Genomic DNA, 25137 nt, shown 5'->3' with positions numbered 1-25137 from the left:
ATTGCTATCTGGAAGCTGGCCACCCCAGGCTGTGACAGGTTGGCGGCTATTCAGTTTAGCATTAGGAAGTCAACTGTTGGTGCTGTGGTGATGGAGGTTGTCATAAACATAGAGGGAAGGGTAACAGCCTTTATGTATGCAGAAGCATAAAATCCCTCCTTGGCAGCTATATTAAATCATCTTACCTGGAAGGCAATAGTTCTCAAACTTTTGTACTGGTGACCCCTTTCACATAGCAAACCTCTGAGTGTGACCCCCCTTATAAATTAAAAACACTTTTTTATATATTTAACACCATTATAAATGCTGGATGAAAAGCAGGGTTTAGGGTAGAGGCTGACAGCTCGCGACCCCCCATGTAATAACCTCGTGACCCCCTGGGGGGTCCCAACCCCCAGTTTGAGAACCCCTGCAGAAAGGGGTTAATCAGCTCAAATAACCAAATTGGCACCTGACCAGAAGGACCAGTGAGGAATGAAGATACTTTCAAATCTGCCGGGGGGAGGATTTGTTTGTGGCTCTCTTTGTTTGTTCCCTCTCTGGATGGAGAGAGAGACCACTCAGGTACAACATCTCCTGAAAATATACCTGGAATGGATTCATCTAAAATTACAAAAATTGTAAGTAGGGCAAAGAAATGCGTTAGATTATCTTTTGTTTGGGCTTGTGAATTTTCCTATGCTACCAAGGTAGTTTTATTCCTGTTTTTGTAACTGTGAAGCTGAGCCCAGAGGGGAATCCTCTGTGGTTTAAATCTTTTTATTACCCTGTAAACTTACCGTCCATCCTGATTTTGTAGGTGTGATTCTTTTATTTTGTTCTTTCTAAATAAAGTTCTTCTTTTAAGAACCTAATTGATTTTCAATGTCCTAAAGACAAAGGGTCTGGTCTGTGCTCACATTGTTAACCAATTGGTTGGTATATTATTCTCAAGTCTCCTCAGGAAAGGGGGTGAAGAGGCTTGGGGGGATATTTTGCGGGGATAGGGATTCCAAGTGACCCTTCCCTGAATTTTTGTGTAAATCACTTGGTGGTGGCAGCAATACCACCCAAGGACAACAAAAGGAATTTGTGCATTGGGGAAATTTTAACCTAAGCTGGTAGAATATAAACTTAGGGGGTCTTTCATGTGGGTCCCCACATCTGTACCCCAGAGTTCAGAGTGGGGGGGGACACCCTGACAGAGGTTTCTGAGCAATTAAAGTTTTGCTTCACACACAGATGGTTAAGATTGGAAATGTCCATAAGAACGGCCATACTGGGTCAGACCAATGGTTCATCTAGCCCAGTATCCTGTCTTCCAACAGTGATCGTTGCCAGATACTTGAGAGGCAGTTTCCCTGTCCGGTGGGCGTACCATGGATTTATACAGAAGCATTATGGTTTTTTCTTTTTATCTATCCCTTTCCTAATGGTTCCTAACATTTTGTTACCTTTTTTCACTGCCACTGAACACTGAGCAGATGTTTTCAGAGAAATATCCACAGTGATGCCAAGATCTTTCTTGAGTGGTAACGGCTAATTTAAACCCCTTCATTTTGTATGTATAGTCATATATATGTGTGTATTACTTTGCATTTATCAACATTGAATTTAATATGTCATTTTGTTGCCCAATCACTCAGTTTTGTGAGATTCCTTTGTAACTCTTCTCAGTCTGATTTGGACTTAACTATCTTGAGTAATTTTGTATTATCTGCAAACTTTGCCACTTCTCTGTTTATCCCCTTTTTGCCAGATCATTTATGAATATGTTGAACAGCACTGGTCCCAGTACAGATCCTTTGGGGGCACCCAGCTGTTTACCTCTCAATTTTGTGAAAACTGACCATTTATTCCTACCCTTTTACTATCTTTTAACCAATTACTGATCCATAAGGGGACCTTCCCTCTTATCCCAAAACTCCTTATTTTGCTTAAGAGCCTTTGGCGAGGGACCTTGTCAAAATCATTCTGAAAGTCCAAGTGCACTATATCCACTCGGTCACCTTTCTCTGCATGTTTGTTAACTCATCAAATAATTCTAATAGACTATTGAGGCAGGATTTCCCTTTACAAAAACCATGTTGGCTCTTCCCCAACACACTGTGTTCTTCTCTGTGTCTGACAATTCTGTTCTTTACTATAGTTTCAACTAGTTTGCCCGGTACTGAAGGTAAGTTTACCAGTCTGTAGTTGTCAGGATCACCTCTGGAGCCTTTTGTAAAAATTAGCATTGTATTAGCTATCTGCCAGTCGTTTGGTACAGAGTCTGATTTCAGCGATGGGTTATATACTATAGTTATTAGTTCTGCCATTTCACATTTGAGTTCCTTCAGAACTCTTGGGTGAATCCCATCTGGTCCTGGTGACTTATTGCTATTTAATTTATCGAATTGTTACAAAACCTCCTCTATTGACAGCTCAATCTGGGACAGTTCCTCAGATGTGTCACCTAAAATAATGGCTCAGGTGTGGGAATCTCCCTCACATCCTCAGCTGTGAAGATCAATGCAAAGAATTCATTTAGCTTCTCCACAATAGTCTTGTCTTCCTTGAGTGCTTCTTTAGCACCTTGACCATCCAGTGGCCCCACTGATTCTTTGGCAGGCTTCCTGCTTCTGCTTCCTTAAAAATTGCTGTTGTTGTCTTTTGCTAGTTGCTCTTCAAATTCTTTTTTGGCCTACCTAATTATACTTTTACACTTGACTTGCTAGAGTTTCTGCTTCTTTCGATTTTCCTCAGTAGGATTTGACCTTCAATTTTTAAAGGATGCCTTGTTGTCTCCAGCAGCTTCTTTTATTCAGCTGTGTAAGCCATGATGGCATTTTTTGGGTCCTCTTACTGTTTTTTTTATTTGGGGTATACATTTAGTTTGACCCTGCATTATGTTGTTTTTAAAAAGTTTCCATGCAACTTGCAGGTATTTCACTGTTGTAACTGTTCCTTTTAATTTCCTTTTAACTAGCTTCCTCATTTTTGTGTAGTTCCCCTCTTTGAATCTGTGGTGGATTTCTTTGGTATTTTCCCCTGTACAAGGATACTTAATTTAATTATATTATGGTCGCTATTACCGAGCGGTTCAGTTACATTCATCCGTTGAACCACTTAGAACTAACTCCGAAATTGGTTGCCCCTTGTGGATTCCAGGACTAGCTGCTCCAAGAAGCAGACACTAACTGTATCTAGAAATTCTATCTCTGCATCCCGTCCTGAGGTGACATGTACCCAGTCAATATGAGGATAGTTGAAATCCCCCATTATTGTTGCGTTTTCTGTTTTTGTAGCCTCTCTAATCTGCTTGAGCATTTCACAGTCCCCGTCGCCATCCTGGTCAGATGGTCAGTATCATATTCCTACTGCTATACTTTTATTAATCAAGCCTGGAATTTCTAGCCATAATGATTCTGATACAGGGTGAATCATTTTAAGATTTTTACTATATTTGATTCTACGCTTTCTTTCACATATAGTGCCACTCCCCCGCCAGCACAACCTACTCTGTCATTCCTGGTATTACCGTGTCCCACTGATTATCATTGTTCCCCCAAGTTTCTGTGATGCCTGTCATATCAATATCCTCATTTAATACCTGGTACTCAAGTTCATCCATCTTAGTATTTAGACATCTAGCATTTGTATACAAGCATTTATAAAATTTGTCAGTATTTAGCTGTCTGTCTTCATGTGATGTATTTGAATATGACTTTTTCATCTGATTGTTTCTCTTCAGTTTCTACCTCTACCTTATCAACGTCTATCCTCTCCTCTTTACTAGGAGATAGAGAATCCCCATTAATAGACCCTCCTCCAAGGGATGTGTCTGTCTGAAGCATGTGCTGCTCTGCGCTTGTTGGCTTCACCCCAGTCCTTAGTTTAAAAACTCCTCTGTGACCTTTTTAATTTGACATGCCAGCAATCTGGTTCTGTTTTGGTTTAGGTGGAGCCCATCCTTCCTGTATAGGCTCCTCCTTTCCCAAAAAGTTCCCTAGTTTCTAAATCCCTCCTCTGAACACCATCATCTCAGCCACACATTGAGACCCTGCCATTCTGCCTGTCTAACTGGCCCTGCACGTGGAACTGGGAGCATTTCAGAGAATGCTACCATGGAGGTCCTGGACTTTAATCTCTTACCCAGCAGCCTAAATTTGGCCTCCAGAACCTCTAGCCTACCTTTCCCTATCTCACTGGTACCTACACGTACCACGACCACGGGCTTCTCCCCAGCACTGTACATAAGACTATCTAGATATCTTGAGAGGTCCGCTACCTTCGTACCCAGCAGGCAATTAACCAGGCAGTTCTCTCGATCATCACAAACCCAACTATAGATATTCTAATAATCAAATGCCCCATTACTATTTCCTGTCTCTTCCTAGTAACTGGGGTCCATTTCCCCAGAGGAGTATCCTCAGTGCAAGAGGATATCATGACATCATCTGGAAGGTGGGTCCTAACTATGGGATCAATTCACTCCGCTCCAGCTTTATGCTTTCCTTCCCTGAGACTTTCATCTTCCTCAAACAGCACAGAGGCTGTCAGACTGGGAGTGCAGGGGAGGTTTATTGGCCTAAGGTTAGAGAATATTTGTTAGGTATGTCTGTCTCTCTGTCTTCCTCTCTAAACTCCCTTGCAAAACTCCGTTTGCTAGCTCCCCGGGAGTGTTCAACCCCCACGCCCTGCCCCAGGCTCCGCCCCTACCAGCCCCCAGCCCCCAAACCCCCATCCCTTTCCCGCCTCTTCCTGCCCCCGCTCCGCACCAGGCCCTGCCCCCACTCCACCCCTTCCCCCAAGCCCCCACCCCTGCCACACCTCTTCCTGCCCAGTTCTGACCCCTCCCCTGAGCGCGCCCCATTCCCGCTCCTCCTCCTCCGCACTAGAGCCTCCCGCACGCCGTGGAACAGCTGATTGTGGTGGGTGGGAGGTGCTGGGAGCAAGGGGGAGGAGTTGATCAGCGGGGCCACAGGCAGGCGAGAGGCACTGGTGGGGGAGGGGGGCAGCTGGCTGCTGGTGGGTGCTAAGCACCCACTAATTATTTTGTTCTGTGTTGGTTCAGCGCCAAGCACAATGGGACCTGATCTGTGACTGGGGCAGCTAGGCCCTACTGCAATCCAAATAATACATAAGAATGGTGCAGGTTTGGTGATGTCTAGAGCAACAGGGTTCCTGCTAGGGGTTTGGGCTTAAACAGTTTTATAATGTGTATTTCAGTTTCAGTTCCAATGAAATATTCATTAGTATACTGTGCTTGTTCACATAATTTTCCTATTAATTAGTGTTTCATCTCTTTTTTATTGTGTTATTAAGGCCCTAAATATTGGAAAGCACTGCAGTAAAAGATAATCAGCATATTGGAAAACATTCCGGGGCTTGTGCATCACTCTGAGTACTGATCTGGGTTAGAATCTGATTGCCTTGTTACTTCAAATATTTGAGCTGGGGATTAAAGGCCTATGAGGCTGGTAACAAAAGGTCCAGACCGTTCAAGTCAATTGGAGCTTTGCCATGGACTCCAGGGACCCCATCCGTGGTCTGTCTGCCAGAGAAAGTGATCAGAGCCCCTACACGCGTTATTTTCCAGGGCCTTGCCCTGTTTTAAATGGACTGTAGGAAGCAATCTTACCCTTGGCCTCAGCAGATGGATTTAGATGGGACCTAATAGATCCTTTGTCTTTCTGTGATTCTCTGATTCTTGTTTTTTGCAAAACGGATGTATTCGCTTGATTAATCCCTTTTGTGTTTTCTGCCTTTGTTTCCCCAGGCCCATGTGTTTGATCTGAGCATTAATAAATACGAAGCTATCTGCAACCAGCCTGTTGTGGCCAAGAAGAAAAACAAAATCACCCATATCCAGTTTAACCCCATCTACCCCATTATCATTATTGGAGACGACCGAGGCCATGTCACCTGCCTGAAACTCTCCCCCAACCTGCGCAAGATGCCAAAGGTAAGCAAGTGGTTAATTCCTCTAAATTTAAAGCACCGCATCGCAATTCATAGGACACAGGAGACATAGGGTCTAGTCCTAGATCTGACGCTGCCTTGTTGTGTGGCCATACGCAGTACGATAAATCTCTGATAAATGGAGATTACTCACTTCTCAGTTGTGGAGTATGGCATTTAGAGTAGGTTAGTTTACCCACTTATTTTTTCCCCACTACACCACTGTCCTTATGCAGGTCACTTCCTCTCTCTGTACCTCAACTTCCGCATCTGTAAAATGGGGATAATGTTACTGAGCCTTTTTTGTAGAATACCTTGAGATCTACAGATGGGAAATTCTATATATGTGCTAAGTATTAACTAATGACGGTTGGGGAGTCGAGTCCCTGCTCTCTGTTACTGTAGGAGGAAGAGAGTTCAAATCCCTTTATGACAGTTGGAAGGATGCTTCATTTTACAAGGCAATAATCTCATGTGAGCAGGTGATTTCCTCACTCTGCTCCAAACACAGGCTACATACACCCGTAGCACGTCAAAACCAACCCGCTTCCTGAGGTTTTGGTTTTATTCACAAATACTCAAACTGAGACAAAATAAAATATGGTCTAAGATGGCTGCTCCCAGGGATCCTCCCAGAGGATTGCACAGCTCAAACCCTATGTCCTCTCTCTCTAGAGAGACATTCCATCTCACTTATATCCAGATGAGGCAACAAAGTACCTCCCCTACATGAATCAGTAAAACCCACGTAACCCTTTCTCAGCAGGATCAATACCAGCTAATAGTGCAGGGTCCAGCAGGCAAACACTGCCAACTCTTATTAGAATAAATCCCTGGGTTTCAGGTGTGTAATCTGTCCAGTCAGGTCCTGGGCTGCCTTATACAGCACAGTCCTTCTCTGTCAACCCCCTACAATAATAGAACCCTATTGTCTCTCTTTTAATGGAGAGTTTTTTCCTTAGTCTCAGGTTTAGCAAAACAGACTCAAGAAAGCAATTTTGTTTAATAATGATGGTTTTACATTTATAAAGCACCTTTCTTCCATATGTTTCAGAGTAACAGCCGTGTTAGTCTGTATTCGCAAAAAGAAAAGGAGTACTTGTGGCACCTTAGAGACTAACCAATTTATTTGAGCATGAGCTTTCGTGAGCTACAGCTCACTTCATTGGATGCATACCGTGGAAACTGCAGCAGACTTTATATACACACAGAGAATATGAAACAATACCTCCTCCCACCCCACTGTCCTGCTGGTAATAGCTTATCTAAAGTGATCATCAAGTTAGGCCATTTCCAGCACAAATCCAGGTTTTCTCACCCTCCGCCCCCCCACACAAATTCACTCTCCTGCTGGTGATAGCCCATCCAAAGTGACAACTCTCTACACAATGACAGGTTTCAGAGTAACAGCCGTGTTAGTCTGTATTCGCAAAAAGAAAAGGAGTACTTGTGGCACCTTAGAGACTAACCAATTTATTTGAGCATGAGCTTTCATGAGCTACAGCTCACTTCATCGGATGCAACCACAAAACCCACACACCCAAAAAAACCCCAAAACCACACACACAAACTCACTATCCTGCTGGTAATTACCAGTGTGTGTGGTTTTTGGGAGGGGGGTGAGGGGGTGAGAGAACCTGGATTTGTGCAGGAAATGGCCCAACTTGATTATCATGCACATTGTGTAGAGAGTTGTCACTTTGGATGGGCTATCACCAGCAGGAGAGTGAATTTGTGTGGGGGGGCGGAGGGTGAGAAAACCTGGATTTGTGCTGGAAATGGCCTAACTTGATGATCACTTTAGATAAGCTATTACCAGCAGGACAGTGGGGTGGGAGGAGGTATTGTTTCATATTCTCTGTGTGTATATATAAAGTCTGCTGCAGTTTCCACGGTATGCATCCGATGAAGTGAGCTGTAGCTCACGAAAGCTCATGCTCAAATAAATTGGTTAGTCTCTAAGGTGCCACAAGTCCTCCTTTTCTTTCTTCCATATGGATCCCAAAAGGCTTTACATGTTTTACTAACTGATTGTACTAAGGACAGTCTGTGGCACAAATGCAGAGTAATCTGATTGACTTTACTGGACTTCCCTGGACACTGGTGTAAATTAGATCAGAATCTCTTCCTATACTAACATAACATCAAGAAAAATAGCAAAGTAGCAGTCCTGCTGGTGGCAAACATTATCAGGTGTCTGTGTGGCTAATCTATGCGATGCTACCGCAGAGAGAGACAAACCACAACCCCAGAACATAACATCTGAGAGCTGCAATTCATCTGGGCCCAGATCCTCAAAGGTATTTGGACACCTAACTCCCACTGCTTTCTCCAGGAGTCAGGCATCTAAATATCTTTTTTTACCTCTGGCTCCTCCTTTGCTGATTTGTTAGTTCTTCATTTGTAAACCATTGTTTCTGTTGCTGACGGTGTCTCCAAGATTGTTGTAAAATTCCACCAGACCATCAGCAGTGTGGGCTAGTGGAAATACCTCAAGCAGAGGCCACGCTGCAAAGAGCATGTGCACGCACATGTGCAAATTAATTGTTTAATTGCTTTGCGTACCACTGAAATGCAGCCAACTCTGGGGTTAAATGTGGCAGCCATTTAGCAGCGCACAGCAACACTATGGCGCAATTTGGAATGGAATCAAATGCCTGATTGTTCTAGCAACCAGCAGCATCCTTGTGTGCAGGTATTAATATTGAAAATGGCCTTTTTAAATCCTCCTTCTTTCTTGCTTTTCTTGTTCCAAATCAGCTTTCACAAAATCTGATTGTATGTCTTTTGCTAAATCTGATTTGCGGCATTTCATGGCCAGTTACTGCTGACTGAGGAATGAAAAGCACCATTTTTCAGGCAGTCTGAGGTAGGACATAAGCAATGGACTCCTTTTTATAAGCTGTGATGTTATTAAGCTAGCCATCTGCCACTTTACCTGCCTTGTTGTATTTGAAGGGACATATAACACTGAATGAAATGTTTCTCCAAATATGAAGAGGAAAGAGTTTTATCAGGCATGATTTACAGGCAAGTACAATAGTTGATTTATTCACGTCTTCTGTCTAAAGCCAGCTCTTAATTTAAAAGGATGAAATCCCTAATAACTAATGACACTCAGATTGAAATCCCTAATAACTAATGGCTACTGCAGATTAGGGTTGCCAATTTTCTAATCGCACAAAACTGAACACTTGTCCTGCCCCTTCCCTTAGGCCCCACCCCCCGCTCACTTCTTCCCCCTCCCTCTGTTGCTCGCCCTTCTGCACCCTCACTCCCTTGCTCATTTTCACTGGGCTGGGGCAGGGGTTTGGGGTGCAGGAGGAGGTGAGGGCTCTGGCTGGGGGGTGCAAGTTCCGGGGTAGTCCAGAACTGAGGGGTTCAGAGTGCAGGAGGGGACTCTGAGCTGGGGCAGGGGATTGATGGACCTCTCCTCCAGGAACTTATCTAATTCTTTTTTGAACCAAATTATAGTTTTGACCTTCACAGCATCCCCTGGCAAGGAGTTCCACAGGTTGACTGTGCGTTGTGTGAATAAGTACTTCTTTTTCTTTGTTTTAAACCTGCTGCCTAATTAATTTCATTGGGGCACCCCTATTTCTTGTGTTATGTTGTGTCCAATGGGAAACACACCATTAAAGATCTTTTTAATCTTTTATTAAAAATACAGAAAAAAGGAAAAACAGCTGAAGCATTTGAAATGTAAAATATCAAGTCAGGCTTTTATTTTAACAACATCTCTTATTCTCTTTTCCTTTAACTATAGAGTTTTTATGAGGAAAACTTCCTGTCTGACAGTCTCATTGATTGTATTAAAGATGGTAATAGCTGTCCTATTTAGGGAAATGGTTAGTTGAAAAGAGTCCGGAGCCCATGCTGTTGTTGTTTTGCTGCTGTTGTAGTCTGATTCCATTTCCTAGAAGACAAAACACGTTCTTTGTTTACCAGACGTGATCTTAACATGCTCCTTGAGTTATATCAGTAGGTCTTTTTGTCCATTCAGTCCTTCTGTCTCCCATTTGCCCTTTTTGCTATTTACATTCATTGTTACAGATTATTGTGACATTTTATGAACCTTTACACACATTTCAGCAATTGAGCTCACAACTGAGGGAGATCTCGGCTATCACAATAGGTCTTTTAAGAGTGCTAAGAACCATAAAATGAACTGAGGAACCCTGACCCTCAAATATCTGCTGTAGCCTCTAGTCCATCTTCTTGCCAGTCTAGTGCCTTGCTCTGTGCCTGGTTTCTGGTCCTGCTGCTGAAGTCATCAGTCTATTCTCCTAATTCAGACACTCCCTGTACACGACTACCTCAAAACCCTATTGAAAAAACTCCTTGAAACGTACTTTGAAAAGGACGTTACAAATAAGGCCAGCATCTCGTGTAGTAGTTGCATTCTGAAAGCATCCTGTAGTTTCTGCATTGACAAGTCTGCCTCACTGGCCTTCCATCCGTTCAGCTAGAAATCAGAGCATGCATTTTGATGGTGTTCCTTGTCTTCCTGTTCTGTTCTGTTCTGTCCTGTCAGAAACAACTGTCTTTGGCTCTTCTGTGTATATGCTGGTGTCCCTCTCCCTCTTGCTGGTCTTTGTGTGCACATGCAAGGTGGCAAAAGGGGGTTTGCGCTGATGTTTCTATTTAGAAGAGCAACAAAAATGATTAAAGGTCTAGAAAACGTGACCTCTGAGGGAAGTCTGAAAAATTTGGATTTGTTTAGTCTGGAGAAGAGAAGAGAAGACTGAGAGGGCACATGATAACAGTTTTCAACTACATAAAAGGTTGTTACAAGGAGGAAGGAGAAAAATTGTTCTCCTTAACCTCTGAGGATGGGACAAGAAGTAATGGGCTTAAATTGCAGCAAGGGCAGTTTAGGTTGAACATGAGGGAAAACTTCCTAACTATCAGGGTGGTGAAGCACTGGAATAAATTGCCCAGGGAGGTTGTGGAATCTCCATCATTGGAGATTTTTAAGAGCAGGTTAGACAAACACCTGTCAGGGATGGTCTAGATAATACTTAGTCCTGCCATGAGTGCAGGGGACTGGACTAGATGACCCCTCGAGGTCCCTTCCAGGCCTATGATTCCCACACAGCTGGGACGTGTGCTCTTGATAAATAAGATTGGCAGCCTAACCATTTCTTTTTACAGATAATTCTTAATAGCCACAAGTCATTCCAAAACCTCTGTTTTTCTCTAAAAATAGTCTCATCGCTATCTGTTCCCCAGGCAGGGCTTGTATGATTTGGGAGGTTTTTTAGCCGTGTAGTGTAGTTGGATTTCCAGGATGGAGACAACGGGGAGACACTGAGCAAAATTCAGCCCAGCTCCATTGAAGTCAAGGTTGAATTTAATCCAGTTTGTCTAATAATTAAAGCTAAAGCAGGGGACAGGAAGTCAGGACTCCTGGGTTCTTCTCCCAGCTCTGCAATTGTCTCCCTGTGTGTCCTTGAGCTCATGTTGCCAGCTTCCCTATCTGTAATCTAACATACAGGAGCGGTGTGCAGCTTAATTCATGTTTGAAAAACACTTTGAGATCCTCCGGGGAGAAATATAATTTATTGCTCCAGATTTTGCTCTCAGTAACATTAGTGCAGGTCCATTTATTAGCACTTTGCAGAACAAATAAGCAATGAGGTGAAATTTTCAAAAGCTCCTAAATCCCATTTTTAAAAGTAACTTTCATGAGACTTGGGGTACAATTTTAAAAAATATCCAAGTGACTTAGGAGCCCGTCTCATTGATTTTCAATTAGACCTAGGCTCCTAAATCGCTTGGGTGTATTTGAAAATTTTGCCCAGGCTTCTATAACATGAAGCATTTAATGTACCATCTGGTGTAAATGAAGCATGCCGTGGATGGAAAGGGCCCTGCACAGCCACTGGTATCCAGTGTGCTAGAAAAATCACTGAGCCAATTCACCCAGTGTCTGTAGTAAGAGGCACTGGAAAGTATTTCGTGCATGGAAAATCCCTCTAGAACTGAATAGGGATGAAACCAAGAGAGTTTGATAGAAATATAGTGGAGTCCTATAGGAGATATGTTCAAAACTGATGGAATTTAATAAAGTTATATTCTTCATATAGTCAGGTTTCAGAGTAGCAGCCGTGTTAGTCTGTATTCGCAAAAAGAAAAGGAGTACTTGTGGCACCTTAGAGACTAACAAATTTATTTGAGCATAAGCTTTCGTGAGCTACAGCTCACTTCATCGGATGCATCGGATGCACCCAACTGCAGGGAGAGAGAGGAGGAGGAGCATCTTTTGTATCTCTCTAGCACCCCCAGGAACCTGGACTGATTAACCCCAGCTTCTCAGGGAGCTTCCTGTTTCCTGCTGCTTCCCTGACCCCACTTGAGGAGAACAGGCAGTCAACTGAAGTAGTACGAGCCAGTTAGGCCCTTAAGACGCTGATCTCTTCCCTCCCTCAGGCCCTGCTACCAGCCTGCTTGTTGGTCCCCTTCAACTGAGCGTTGAGAGCCACTGTAGCTGGCACAGAACAGCAGTCAGGAGTGAAAGAAGAAAACGCCCCCCTGGGGCAGCATTCAGAAAAAGGAAGCAAGCAAAGGAAGCTTTTCTATCTAAGCAGGAAGGAGTTCTCCTGAGATACAAAGACACAAATGTTCGCATTGAGCCTTCCGGCCCCAGTGAGGATGTGAATGGTGAGGAGATGTCTGATCTTCCAGTTAGTCAGAGTGCAGGTGACCTGGCAGCTACTGCAGCATCCATATCTCCATCTCAAATGGATATAACCATGCACATTCCTGAAGAAAAGGGTAAATCAGAGAAGGGTGTGGTGGTGGTGCAAGAAACAGCTGCTGCTGAGTTTAGTTCCTTAAGTCTAGATGATCCAGGATTGTGGACCCACTTGAGCAGTAGCCTGAGGGACTTCCTTGTACTGCATGGGCCACAGCAAGTTAAAAACTTCATGTTCCCCAAAGACAATGAAAATAGAAGTTTCCATCCAACACATTACTGGCGTGAAATCCCCAATGGTGACAAAGTGGAGAGGTCATGGCTTATGGCAATTATTTGATCTTTAAATATTCATGGTATATAGGCCCAATGGCCTGGGATGGGATGTTAGATGGGGTGGGATCTGAGTTACTACAGAGAATTCTTTCCTGGGTATCTGGCTGGTGAATCTTGCCCATATGCTCAGGGTTCAGCTGATCGCCATATTTGGGGTCGGGAAGGAATTTTCCTCCAGGGCAGATTGGAAGAGGCCCTGGAGGTTTTTCGCCTTCCTCTGTAGCATGGGGCATGGGTCACTTGCTGGAGGATTCTCTGCTCCTTGAAGTCTTTACACCATGATTTGAGGACTTCAATAGCTCAGACATAGGTGAGAGGTTTATCGCAGGAGTGGGTGGGTGAGATTCTGTGGCCTGCATTGTGCAGGAGGTCAGACTAGATGATCATAGTGGTCCCTTCTGACCTTGATATCTATGAATCTATTAATCTTATGTACTCAAAAACCCAGAATGCTGCATGCTGTTTTTGTTGCAAACTCTTCTAGTCTAATGTTCCAGCCACATTGGGTTCTATAGGAACAAAGGACTGGAAAAATCTGGCTAGAAATCTGGCATGCCATGAGAAGGCAGCAAATCATGAGAGAGCATTACACAGGTGGAAAGAGCTTGAGATGAGACTAAGGTTAAAGGCCACCATAGATGATCAGCATCAAGAGAAGATTGCATCAAAGTCTCTTTACTGGCAAAATGTTCTGAAAAGGCTCATTGCCATTGTGAGAATGCTTGCTACCCAAAACCTAGCACTGTGCGGCACTTCAGCTGTCTGTGCCAAAGAATGGAAACTTCCTTAAAATTCAGAGGATTAGCCATGTTAGTCTGGATCTGTAAAAGTGGCAAAGAGTCCTGTGGCACCTTATAGACTAACAGACGTATTGGAGCATGAGCTTTCGGGGGGTATTATTCACCCACGAAAGCTTATGCTCCAATACGTCTGTTAGTCTATAAGTTGCCCCAGGACTCTTTGCTGCTTTTCCTTAAAATTGTGGAGCTGATGGCTGAGTTTGATGCTGTTCTCCAGGAGCATCTAAGAAGAGTCACCACCCAAGAAATGTACACACACCACTACCTTGGAAAAAAATTCAAAATGAGATCTTGCAGTTACTGGCAACAAAAGTCAAACAGAAGATTGTGGCAGATCTGAAGTCAGCAAGATATTACTCTGTTATTCTGGACTGCACACCTGACATCAGCCATACGGAACAAATTACTTTAATGGTGCGTTTTGTAACAACAGCAGAACCTAGTGAAAATGTCCCTGCAATGGTGACTGTCTGAGCATCTTCTAGAATTTATTGACATTGATGATACTACAGGAGCTGGTATGACAAATGTGCTTCTTAAAAAGCTGGAAGATACGGGACATGAGATAGCTGACATGAGAGGTCAGGGCTACGATAATGGTGCCAACATGAGAGGAAAGAACAGAGGAGTGCAGACATGGATCTGAGAGTTAAACCCTCGAGCTTTTTTTGTCCCATGCAGTTCTCATTCATTGAACTTGGTGGTTAGTGATGCAGCATCAGCTTCTAGTGAGGCTGCTGAATTTTTTAATGTAATTCAAAGCATCGATGTATTTTTCTCTGCATCAACTCATCGATGGCAAATTTTGAAGCAACATCTGGGAACATCCTCTCTGACACTGAAACCACTGAGTGCTACACAATGGGAAAGTCGAGTGGAGGCGATAAAGCCTATCAAACACCAAACTGGGAAGATAGATGATGCCATAGTTGCCATTATGGAGGCTGTGACAGGAATTGTTCGTGGGAGAACAGTGGCAGAGGGAAATGGAATCACCAGAAACTTCAAATTTCTGTGTGGCTTAGTGTTGTGGCATGACATACTGTTTGAAATAAATATTGTAAGCAAGAAACTCCAAAGTGTTGACCTTGATATATCTGGAGCAATGGAACAACTGGACAAAGCAAAGTCATACCTACAGTCTTACTGGTCAGATGAGGGATTTCAAAACATTCTGTAGAGTGCACAGAAGTTGGCAGAGGAACTTCACACTGAAGCTGTTTTCCACCCATTCAAGAATACAAGAGTCACTGAAGAAGAAGACATTTTGATTACGAGGCACAGGATAATCCCATAAGAGACCCCAAACAACATTTCAAAGTTGAATTCTTTAACCAGGTGCTAGATTGTGCAATACAGTCAGTTGAAGAACGTTTCATGCAGCTCAGGGAACACAGCAGTACATTTGCTATGTTGTATGATATTCCAAAACTCCTCACTATACCTGAAGAAGACCTACATCAGCAATGCAGGGCACTAGAGACAGTGTTGACACATGATGACATGCGCGATATTGATGCGGGTAATTTAGGTGATGAACTGAAAGCCCTTTAAGATATATTTAATCAGGATCAACTCCAAAGGCTGTTCTGGAATATATGTGCACAAATAAGATGACCACCCTCTTTCCAAATGCTTTTGTTGCTCTGTCATACTTCTAACACTTCCTGTAACAGTTGCCAGTGGCGAACGCAGCTTCTCCAAGCTGAAGTTAATAAAAACACATCTACGCTCCACAATTACACAGGAGAGGCTGGTTGGCCTTGCAACCATCTCAATAGAGCATGAGCTTGCCCAGACTGTGGACCTTCAGCAGGAAGCAGTTCAAATCTTTGCTACCAAGAAGGCATGGAAAGCACCACTTTGATTATTCAAACAGATAAAAATGCCAGTGTCTACTATGCAGACAGGAAAAGTTACATTTGCTGTTCAGGCGTTTGAAAGTTAAGTGTTACTTAAAATTTGTCAACAAGGCATTTTAAGTTGTTCGTTCTCCTTTATTGGGATAGATAGCAGAGCAGCACCATGAGAGGAGTAGAACAGGAAGAAGGCAGAATTGAGACCTTTCAAAGTTTTGGCCCAAGCGAGGGGGCATGAGGGTGTCATTTGAGCTCCCCGCCTCAGGTGCCAAAATGTTGTGGGCCGGCCGAGCAGGGGCAGGAGGCCATTTTGCATTCAGTGCAGACTCCTTCCAGAGGATACGCATGCTGCATGCTCTGCCATGGAGACCACTCTGGCTTACCTAGATAATCATCTTTGATCTGAAAATCTAAAAAGAATCCTACAAAAAAAAAGGAAACTAAGTCAAATTATGAATAATGAATATAAAAACACAAGCATTTAGGGATAAAATAAGAAAGGCAAAGGCACAAAATGAGACTAAATTAGCTATAGAGATAAAGGGAACATAAGAACAGCCAAACTGGATCAAACCAAAGGTCCATCTAGCACAGTATCCTGTCTTCCGACATTGGCCAATACCAGGTGCCCCAGAGGAAATGATCAGAACAGGTAATCATCAAGTGATCCATCCCCTGTTGCCCATTTCCAGCTTCTGGCAAACAGAGGCTAAAGACACCATCCCTGCCCATCCTGGCTAATAGCCATTGATGGACCTATCCTCCATGAACTTATCTAGTTCTTTTTTGAACCCTGTTATAGTCTTGGCCTTCACAACATCCTCTGGCAAGGAGTTCCACAGGTTGTCTGTGCGTTGTGTGAAAAAATACTTCCTTTTGTTTGTTTGTTTTTGTTGGGTAACAAGAAAACAGTCTACAAATACATTAGAAGCAAGAGGAAGACCAAGGAGAAGGTAGGCCTATTACTCAATGAGAGGTGAAAGACAATAACAGAAAATGTGGAAATGGGAGAAGTGCTAAATGCCTTTTTTTTTTCAGTTTTCACCAAAAAGGTTGGTAGCAATTGGACATCTAACATAGTGAACACCAGTGAAAATGAGGTAGGATCTGAGGCTAAAATAGGGAAGGAACAAGTTAAAATTACTTAGATAAAAGTTAGAGGTCTTCAAGTCAGCCGGGCCTGATGAACTACAGCCTAGAATCCTCAGGGAGCTGACTGAGGAGATATCTGAGCTATTAGTGATTATTTTAGAAAACTCATGGAAGACAGGAGAGATCCCAGAAGACTGGAAGAGAGCAAATGTAGTACCCATCTATAAAAGGGGAATAAGGACAACCGGGGAATTACAGACCAGTTGGTTTAACTTCAAAACCCGGAAAGATAATGCAGCAAATGATCACACAATCAGTTTGCAAAAGTCTTGAACATAAGATGATAAGTAACAGTCAACATGGATTTGTGAAAAAAAATCGTGTCAAACAACCTAATAGCTTTCTTTGACAGAGTAACAAGCCTTGTGGATAGGGGAGAAGGAATATATGTGGTGTGTCTTGACTTTAGTAAGGCTTTTTATACTGTTTTGCATGACTATCTCATAAACAAACTAGGGAAATACAACTTAGATGGAGCTACTATAAGGTGGGTGCATAACTGGTTGGAAAACAGTTCCCAGAGAGTTGTTATCAGTGGTTCACAGTCAAGCTGGAAGGGCATATTGAGTGGTATCCTGCAGGGACTGGTCCTGTTTCCGGTTCTGTTCAATATCTTTATAAATGATTTAGATACTGGCATAGAAAGTATACTTATAAAGTTTGCAGATGATACCTAGCTTGGGGCTGGGGGAGGATTGCAAGTGCTTTGGAGGATAGGATTAAAATTCAAAATAATCTGGACAAACTAAGGACAAATGCAAAATACTCCACTTAGGAAGAAACCATCAATTGCACACATACACAATGGGAAATGACTGCCTAGGGAGGAGTACTGCGGAGAGGGATCACAAGCTAAGTATGAGTCAACAGTGTAACTCTGAGATGTATTAGCTGGAGTGTTGTGAGCAAGACACGAGAAGTAATTCTTCCGCTCTACTCCACGCTGATTTGGCCTCAACTAGAGTACTGTGTCCAGTTCTGGGCCCCACGTTTCATGAAAGATGTGGACAAATTGGAGAAAGTCCAGAGAAGAACAAGAAAAATGATGAAAGGTCTAGAAAACGTGACCTGTGAGGGAAGATTGAAAAAATTGGGTTTGTTTAGTGTGCAAAAGAGAAGACTGAGAGGGCACATGATACCAGTTTTCAAGATTAAGGAGGAAGGAGAAAAATTGTTCTGTCTAACCTCTGAGGCTAGGACAAGAAGCAAGGGGCTTAAATTGCAGCAAGGGTGGTTTAGGTTGGACATTAGGAAAAATTTCCTATCTGTCAGGGTGGCTAAGCACTGGAATGAATTGCCTAGGGAGGTTGTGGAATCTCCATCACTGGAGATTTTTAAAAGCAGGTTAGACAGACACCTGTCAGGAATGGTTTTGTCATGTCTTGAGAGCAGAGGACTAGACTAGAAGACCTATTGAGCTCCCTTCCAGTCCTACACATCTATGATTCTACTATTGTTCTCTGCATTTATTTTCCTAACCTAAATTGTAGTACGTCAGACCGAAAGGAGCTTTTTGCTCCTTGCCTCTGGAAAAGCATATCCAGCCAGTAGGCCACCAGTGCAGCCACAAAGTGGGTAGCGCTGGCCAAGGAGCGAGCATGCTTACAGAGGCAGTGGGATGTACTGAAACCCCTGGGGTACCACCACCTGCCATTCCTCGGTTGAATTCCCCCCTGGAGAGTAGCCAACCATGCTGACTGGGGGAGGTTTAATGTACATGTCTCTGCACTATGAGGAATAATCTTGCTTTAGATTCACTCACATCACTTATATATTTGAGTCTTCCTGGATGACCAGGTTTAAGTATGTTGAGACCTTCCCACTTGAGCTCAGATTCATTCTTATAAGGCCTGATCTGAGGCCCATTGACATTATTGGGAGTCTTTCACTTAAGCGGGCTTTGGATCAGGCCAATAGTTAGTGGATTTTTAGCACAACAGATCTTCTGGCGAAATGTTTTGCATCTTCTCCCATTGAAGACAAGGGCAACTTTGCCATTGATACCAGTGGAAGCCTAATATTAGCATAACAGAGTTGCTGTGGAAAATGAAAGTTCAGCCTTTTCGAGGATCTTCCATTAGACTAGCTTCCCCAGTGCAAACTAGAGGAGTTGTTCTTCATTGTGTGAACCATGTACTATATATTATTTCTATTAGAGTAGCTCCTAAAATGCGCTTGGTGCTGTACAAATACATGGATGGGCACAGCCCCTTACAGATAATACAACCCAATGCCCTGATCCTGCAAAGAGCTCCGTGGAAGTGGGCCCATTCTCCCGTGAATAATGACAGGTTTCAGAGGAACAGCCGTGTTAGTCTGTATTCGCAAAAAGAAAAGGAGTACTTGTGGCACCTTAGAGACTAACCAATTTATTTGAGCATGAGCTTTCGTGAGCCACAGCTCACTTCATCAGATGTGTACCGTGGAAACTGCAGCAGACTTTATATACACACAGAGAATATGAAACAATACCTCCTCCCACCCCACTGTCCTGCTGGTAATAGCTTATCTAAAGTGATCAACAGGTGGGCCATTTCCAGCACAAATCCAGGTTTTCTCACCCTCCACCCCCCCACACAAATTCACTCTCCTGCTGGTGCTAGCCCATCCAAAGTGACAACTCTTTACATAATCAAGTCGGGCTATTTCCTGCATAGATCCAGGTTTTCTCACTTCCCCCCCACCCCCATACACACACAAACTCACTCTCCTGCTGGTAATAGCTCATCTAAACTGACCACTCTCCAAGTTTAAATCCAAGTTAAACCAGAATATCGGGGGGGGGGGGGGGGTTAGGAAAAAACAAGAGGAAACAGGCTACCTTGCATAATGACTTAGCCACTCCCAGTCTCTATTTAAGCCTAAATTAATAGTATCCAATTTGCAAATGAATTCCAATTCAGCAGTTTCTCGCTGGAGTCTGGATTTGAAGTTTTTTTGTTTTAAGATAGCGACCTTCATGTCTGTGATTGCGTGACCAGAGAGATTGAAGTGTTCTCCGACTGGTTTATGAATGTTAGAATTCTTGACATCTGATTTGTGTCCATTTATTCTTTTACGTAGAGACTGTCCAGTTTGACCAATGTACATGGCAGAGGGGCATTGCTGGCACATGATGGCATATATCACATTGGTGGATGTGCAGGTGAACGAGCCTCTGATAGTGTGGCTGATGTTATTAGGCCCTGTGATGGTGTCCCCTGAATAGATATGTGGGCACAATTGGGAGACAGTCTTGGGAGACAGGCCAGTCCTTGCCTACAGACAGCCCCGCAACCTGAAGCAAATACTCACCAACAACCACATACCACACAACAGAACCACTAACCCAGGAACTTATCCTTGCAACAAAGCCCGTTGCCAATTGTGCCCACATATCTATTCAGGGGACACCATCACAGGGCCTAATAACATCAGCCACACTATCAGAGGCTCGTTCACCTGCACATCCACCAATGTGATATATGCCATCATGTGCCAGCAATGCCCCTCTGCCATGTACATTGGTCAAACTGGACAGTCTCTACGTAAAAGAATAAATGGACACAAATCAGATGTCAAGAATTCTAACATTCATAAACCAGTCGGAGAACACTTCAATCTCTCTGGTCACGCAATCACAGACATGAAGGTCGCTATCTTAAAACAAAAAAACTTCAAATCCAGACTCCAGCGAGAAACTGCTGAATTGGAATTCATTTGCAAATTGGATACTATTAATTTAGGCTTAAATAGAGACTGGGAGTGGCTAAGTCATTATGCAAGGTAGCCTGTTTCCTCTTGTTTTTTCCTAACCCCCCCCCCCCCCCCCGATATTCTGGTTTAACTTGGATTTAAACTTGGAGAGTGGTCAGTTTAGATGAGCTATTACCAGCAGGAGAGTGAGTTTGTGTGTGTATGGGGGTGGGGGGGAAGTGAGAAAACCTGGATCTATGCAGGAAATAGCCCGACTTGATTATGTAAAGAGTTGTCACTTTGGATGGGCTAGCACCAGCAGGAGAGTGAATTTGTGTGGGGGGGTGGAGGGTGAGAAAACCTGGATTTGTGCTGGAAATGGCCCACCTGTTGATCACTTTAGATAAGCTATTACCAGCAGGACAGTGGGGTGGGAGGAGGTATTGTTTCATATTCTCTGTGTGTATATAAAGTCTGCTGCAGTTTCCACGGTACACATCTGATGAAGTGAGCTGTGGCTCACGAAAGCTCATGCTCAGATAAATTGGTTAGTCTCTAAGGTGCCACAAGTACTCCTTTTCTTCTCCCGTGAAGACTCCCATTGAATCTTCTTGGGCTCAGGAGGCCACCGACGTGGAGCTCAGTGAAGTATTGAGGAAGTGTAAAGATCTCTTTGTTGTCATGGACACACTGGGCTTTTGGGCTCTGAGCTACACTTACATATTTACTGGTACTTCGAAAGGAATCACTTCACAAGGAGTATAGGGTTCTCAATCTGAACTAAACTCAGGTTGATTTTGCTTGGGGGGAAATGCTGAAAGGAATCTGGTTTCAGTTGGTTGAACATTTCTGGCTTCTTTTCCTATCTAGTGGATGAAGAAATTAAAGAATTTTGTCACCATAAGCACAAGAATGTAGGTGTTTAAAAAATAAACACAGCTCCTAAAATGGCCCTTTGCCTGACACTTCAGACAAATTGGAGAAAATAAAAGAAGCGGAAAGAACATTTTAAAATGAAATCAAGTGGGAAGTAAGAAAGGAAAGCGTGTTTGCTGTCCTCTAGAGGAATTGCATTCTCTGGGCCAGGCCTTGAGGGATGACAGAGGGCAAAGGGCAGCTGTACTGCTAATATGTCTAGCGTTGAGGTCTCATGGCGGACACCCGTTCCCGGCGCTGGCGTTCTTTACACTGTAACATACAAAAAGTCATTCTTCCCTCCAGAGGAAGAGACAGAAACAAGCTAATGAATGCCTGTGTTAACAGCACCATTATTGGGCCAGGCTAACAGGGCCAGCTGAGCTGTGTTTGGTATAAGAACGGGTGAGGGTGCCAAAGAGGCAAAACATCCCCTCAGACACTAGGCTGTGGTGTGCTGAAAAAGCTGTTTATCATGCTGGTCAGTATTGTCTCATTATTTTCCTATGCTCCTCCATCTGTTTGTTGCATTGACCTGTTGTCTCTTGTCTTAGGCCAGTCCTACACTAAAAAGTTAGGTTGACCCAGCTATGTTGCTCAGGGGTATAAAATCCACATCCCTGAGATGTGTAGTTAAGCCCGGGTGCAGACAGCACTAGGTCGACCTAGCTCCCACCGTTCAGGGAGGTGGATGAACTGCAGCGACGATTGCTACTCTTGTCGCTGAAGGGTCTTCACTGAAGCGCTCCTGCGGCTTAGCTATAGTGGTTTAAGTGTGGAGAGAGCCTTATACTTAGATTGTCAGCTGTTTGGAGCAGGGACCATCTCTTTATCCTGTGTGTGTCCAGCACCTAGCACAATGGGGGCCTAGTCCATGATTGGCTCCTTGATGCTATGACAATACATATAATTTACAATAATAATAATTTGTTCTGTGTTTGCACATAGCACAGGGATGCTCTGAGCCTGGAGTGAGGCCCTTAGGGGTACCACAACGCAGATAATACAGACCAATGGGGAAACGATGCACATGCAGCTTGGGTCGTTGAGTACCTATGCTCAGCTGCAGATTCAATTATCCAACTTGCAAATGTCCTCCCGAAGGTGACTGTTTTTCATGCCACTGACCTTAGATGCACATACATTTTGCAGTGATCTAGGGTCATCTGAGTTGAACCTATACCAGCCAGAGTTATGAACCAATAGATTGTTTCTATTCTTTTCCCCTTTCTTCAGTCACATGAGGTCTGTAGGAAGCTGCTAAAGCTGCACGGAGCAGCAGCAAGAAAACCTGCTCTCTGTTTCCTGAGATACAATCCATTATTGTCTGAGGCTGACTGCACGCACATAAGGAAGTGGAATAGATTCAATAGATGCTCCAGCATCATAGGATCTCTGTTTGGCAATCAATGTAGAACTGGGTGAAAATGGATTTTGTGTACATTGACTTTTAAACATTAATCAAGCTATGTTGCTCTCATTGTTTTCCTCCAGTATGTTTCACTTGAGCTGTTTTTTCTGGATTGCTCAAGAGTCCTGTATTTGCTAGTTTTACCCAGGACTCTTATTTGTATCAAGAGTTCCATACAGTAATTTCTCTCTAGCATGACCATGGCTGAGCTGAGCTTTATGTCTCCTCAGCACTGACTGATTGCTTGGTGACCCAAATGCACAGAATTCTATAGCAGCTGACTTGAGGAATTCCAGCAGCAGAGGCCAGTGGTACATCATGTTCCTTTCAAATGTCAAGTATTCTTTCAATCATGCATTGTCTTTCCCAGAAGATGCCCAGGCCTGTAATAAGTAGTGACACAAATTGGTTTGGATCAAATATAAACTGACCTAAAATGTGAACTCAGCACTTTGAGATTTGAAAATGTTTGGCTGACTTCCATGACTATCACCCAGTCCCTCCCCCATAAGGTGTTTTATTTTTGTTGTCTCTCTCCTATTAGAGAAGAAGGGTGGTCTAATGTTTAAGGGGCTAGACTGAGATTCAGGAGACCCAGGTTCCATTCCCTGCTCTGCTATAGACTTCCTTGTGACCTTGGGCAAGTCACTCAGTCTCTCTGTACCTCCATTCCCTGTCCATGAAATGGGGATAATAGCATAGTCCTACCTCACAGGGCTGTTGTAAGGATAAATACATTAAAGGTTGTGAGGTGCTCAGATACAGTGGTAATGGGGGGACTTGTAAGTACCAACGACAGAGAGATTTGGAGTTCCAGCTGGCCTGGAATGAAGAAATGCCAGAAATTTCCCAAGAGATCAGGTTCCCAGTCCACTTTTCCAGATTCCATGAGATTTTGGTAGTCTGGATCATCCTCTGGGCTTTTAGGTATTTATCTGAACTGAATCCCCATCCTGGTGAGGTTTGTATGTCGCAGGACAGAGCTGTAATTTACAAGTCATAGATGTCAACTGCCATATTCTGGAAGCCAGCAATCTGCAGTTTAAGGACTAGGCTATGGTGGAAACTTGCAGCTTGGAGACCCACAGGAGGCCCTGCAGAGAAGGATGTGCAAATGCTAGTTCCAGCCATGCTGCTGGTGCCTTCTTTGGGGATGAAGAAAGTGCCCAAATCATGATTTCTGTCTTCTCCTCCCAAAGCTGACCGTACTCTGTACAGATTGCTCCTCTGTGAGGAGCCTGGACATCTTTATAAAAGCTGTCACAAGGCTGCTGAGTGGTTCCACTTCGTTGTCATTTTCTCACCATTGTGCTTCCTATGCTCAGTGACACATACGCCTCTCTGTCTACAACCATTGTTCTCCATGTGAAAGTAGCATATAGTCAATCTGGTATCCCTGGCTGGCTGTTAGGTTCTGGGTCCTGCTCCTGTGTTTTTCATTCTCTACTGATGCAGCACAATGTAAGCTCCTATCAGAAGGAGAGGAATGCCACCGGTCTCCGTTTTCTGCCTCTGCTAATTCTAGTATGAATGGAAGGCATTAGCAGCACAGCATGCAGGTCAGGATTGGGTACAACTCGTCAGTGTGTAAGGAACATCATACATCTCCTTCAACCTTTTTGGTAGGAAGAGTTGTTGAATCATAAGTAGTCAGTGACTTTGGTTGGAAGGAGGATCAAGATGTATTGAAGCAAAAGGTAAATACTGACCCTGGCAAAAATTACTCCCCTATCTCTCCCACAGTGCTCCCTACTCCTCCCCTCCCACTGGCTACCCTGGAACCCCTCCCCCTCCCCGCCACACCAGGCAATCCCATGCAAACCCTCACAGTTAACCTCCCCACTCCCTGCCCGAGCTCCCACTGAATCCTTCCCCCACCATGAATATTCTGAAAAAAAATTGAAAGTGAAGTGCTAACAGTCATAGAAGGTGTCTAGAGGAGATGCCAGATCGAAAGTTTGCCATGTGACAGATGCCAGCAGAGAGCTAACGTTTCATGCAGTAGAAAGGCAAAACCGCTAAAAGCATGACAAAAATAGATATAAAAGGTCTGATTCTTCTCTCATTTACACCACCTTTGCCATAATTGGAATGAAGTTACCCCTGATTTGCACCAATAGAAATTAGAGGAGAAGCAAGCATCCATGTTGGTGCAGTGGGCAATATCCATGCTCTTAGGGAGGTAGAAAACTTCTTTTTTTCTTTACTTTTCTTCTCCCTTGGCCTCACATCACCTCAAACCTTATTTCTGTTGTCTAATGTCAGTTTCGTTGACCTTTTTTTTTTTTTTTGGTCAGTCAGCAGAGAGACACAGCATCAGTTGTATTTGTGGGTTATTTTAAGCTGAAGTAGATTCCCAGTGGTCTGGAC

At 43.6% G+C, this 25137-nt stretch overlaps 1 protein-coding gene across 3 annotated transcripts in view; it reads left to right on the top strand.

Annotated features, from left to right (window-relative positions):
* DNAI1 (dynein axonemal intermediate chain 1) overlaps window positions 1-25137 on the top strand; it is a 259683-nt gene that overhangs the window by 181082 nt on the left and 53464 nt on the right. For all 3 annotated transcript variants that reach the window (XM_048851944.2, XM_048851946.2, XM_048851945.2), the window contains exon 19: window positions 5741-5926. In XM_048851944.2, the coding sequence (XP_048707901.2) occupies window positions 5741-5926 (186 nt within the window). The remainder of the gene's footprint in view (window positions 1-5740; window positions 5927-25137) is intronic.

The sequence above is a fragment of the Caretta caretta genome, chromosome 5 (genome assembly GCF_965140235.1).
Source record: "Caretta caretta isolate rCarCar2 chromosome 5, rCarCar1.hap1, whole genome shotgun sequence".
Classification (NCBI taxonomy): Eukaryota; Metazoa; Chordata; order Testudines; family Cheloniidae; genus Caretta; species Caretta caretta.
The sequence above is the reverse complement of the archived record's forward strand: the minus strand, read 5'-3'. Positions and strand labels throughout refer to the sequence as shown.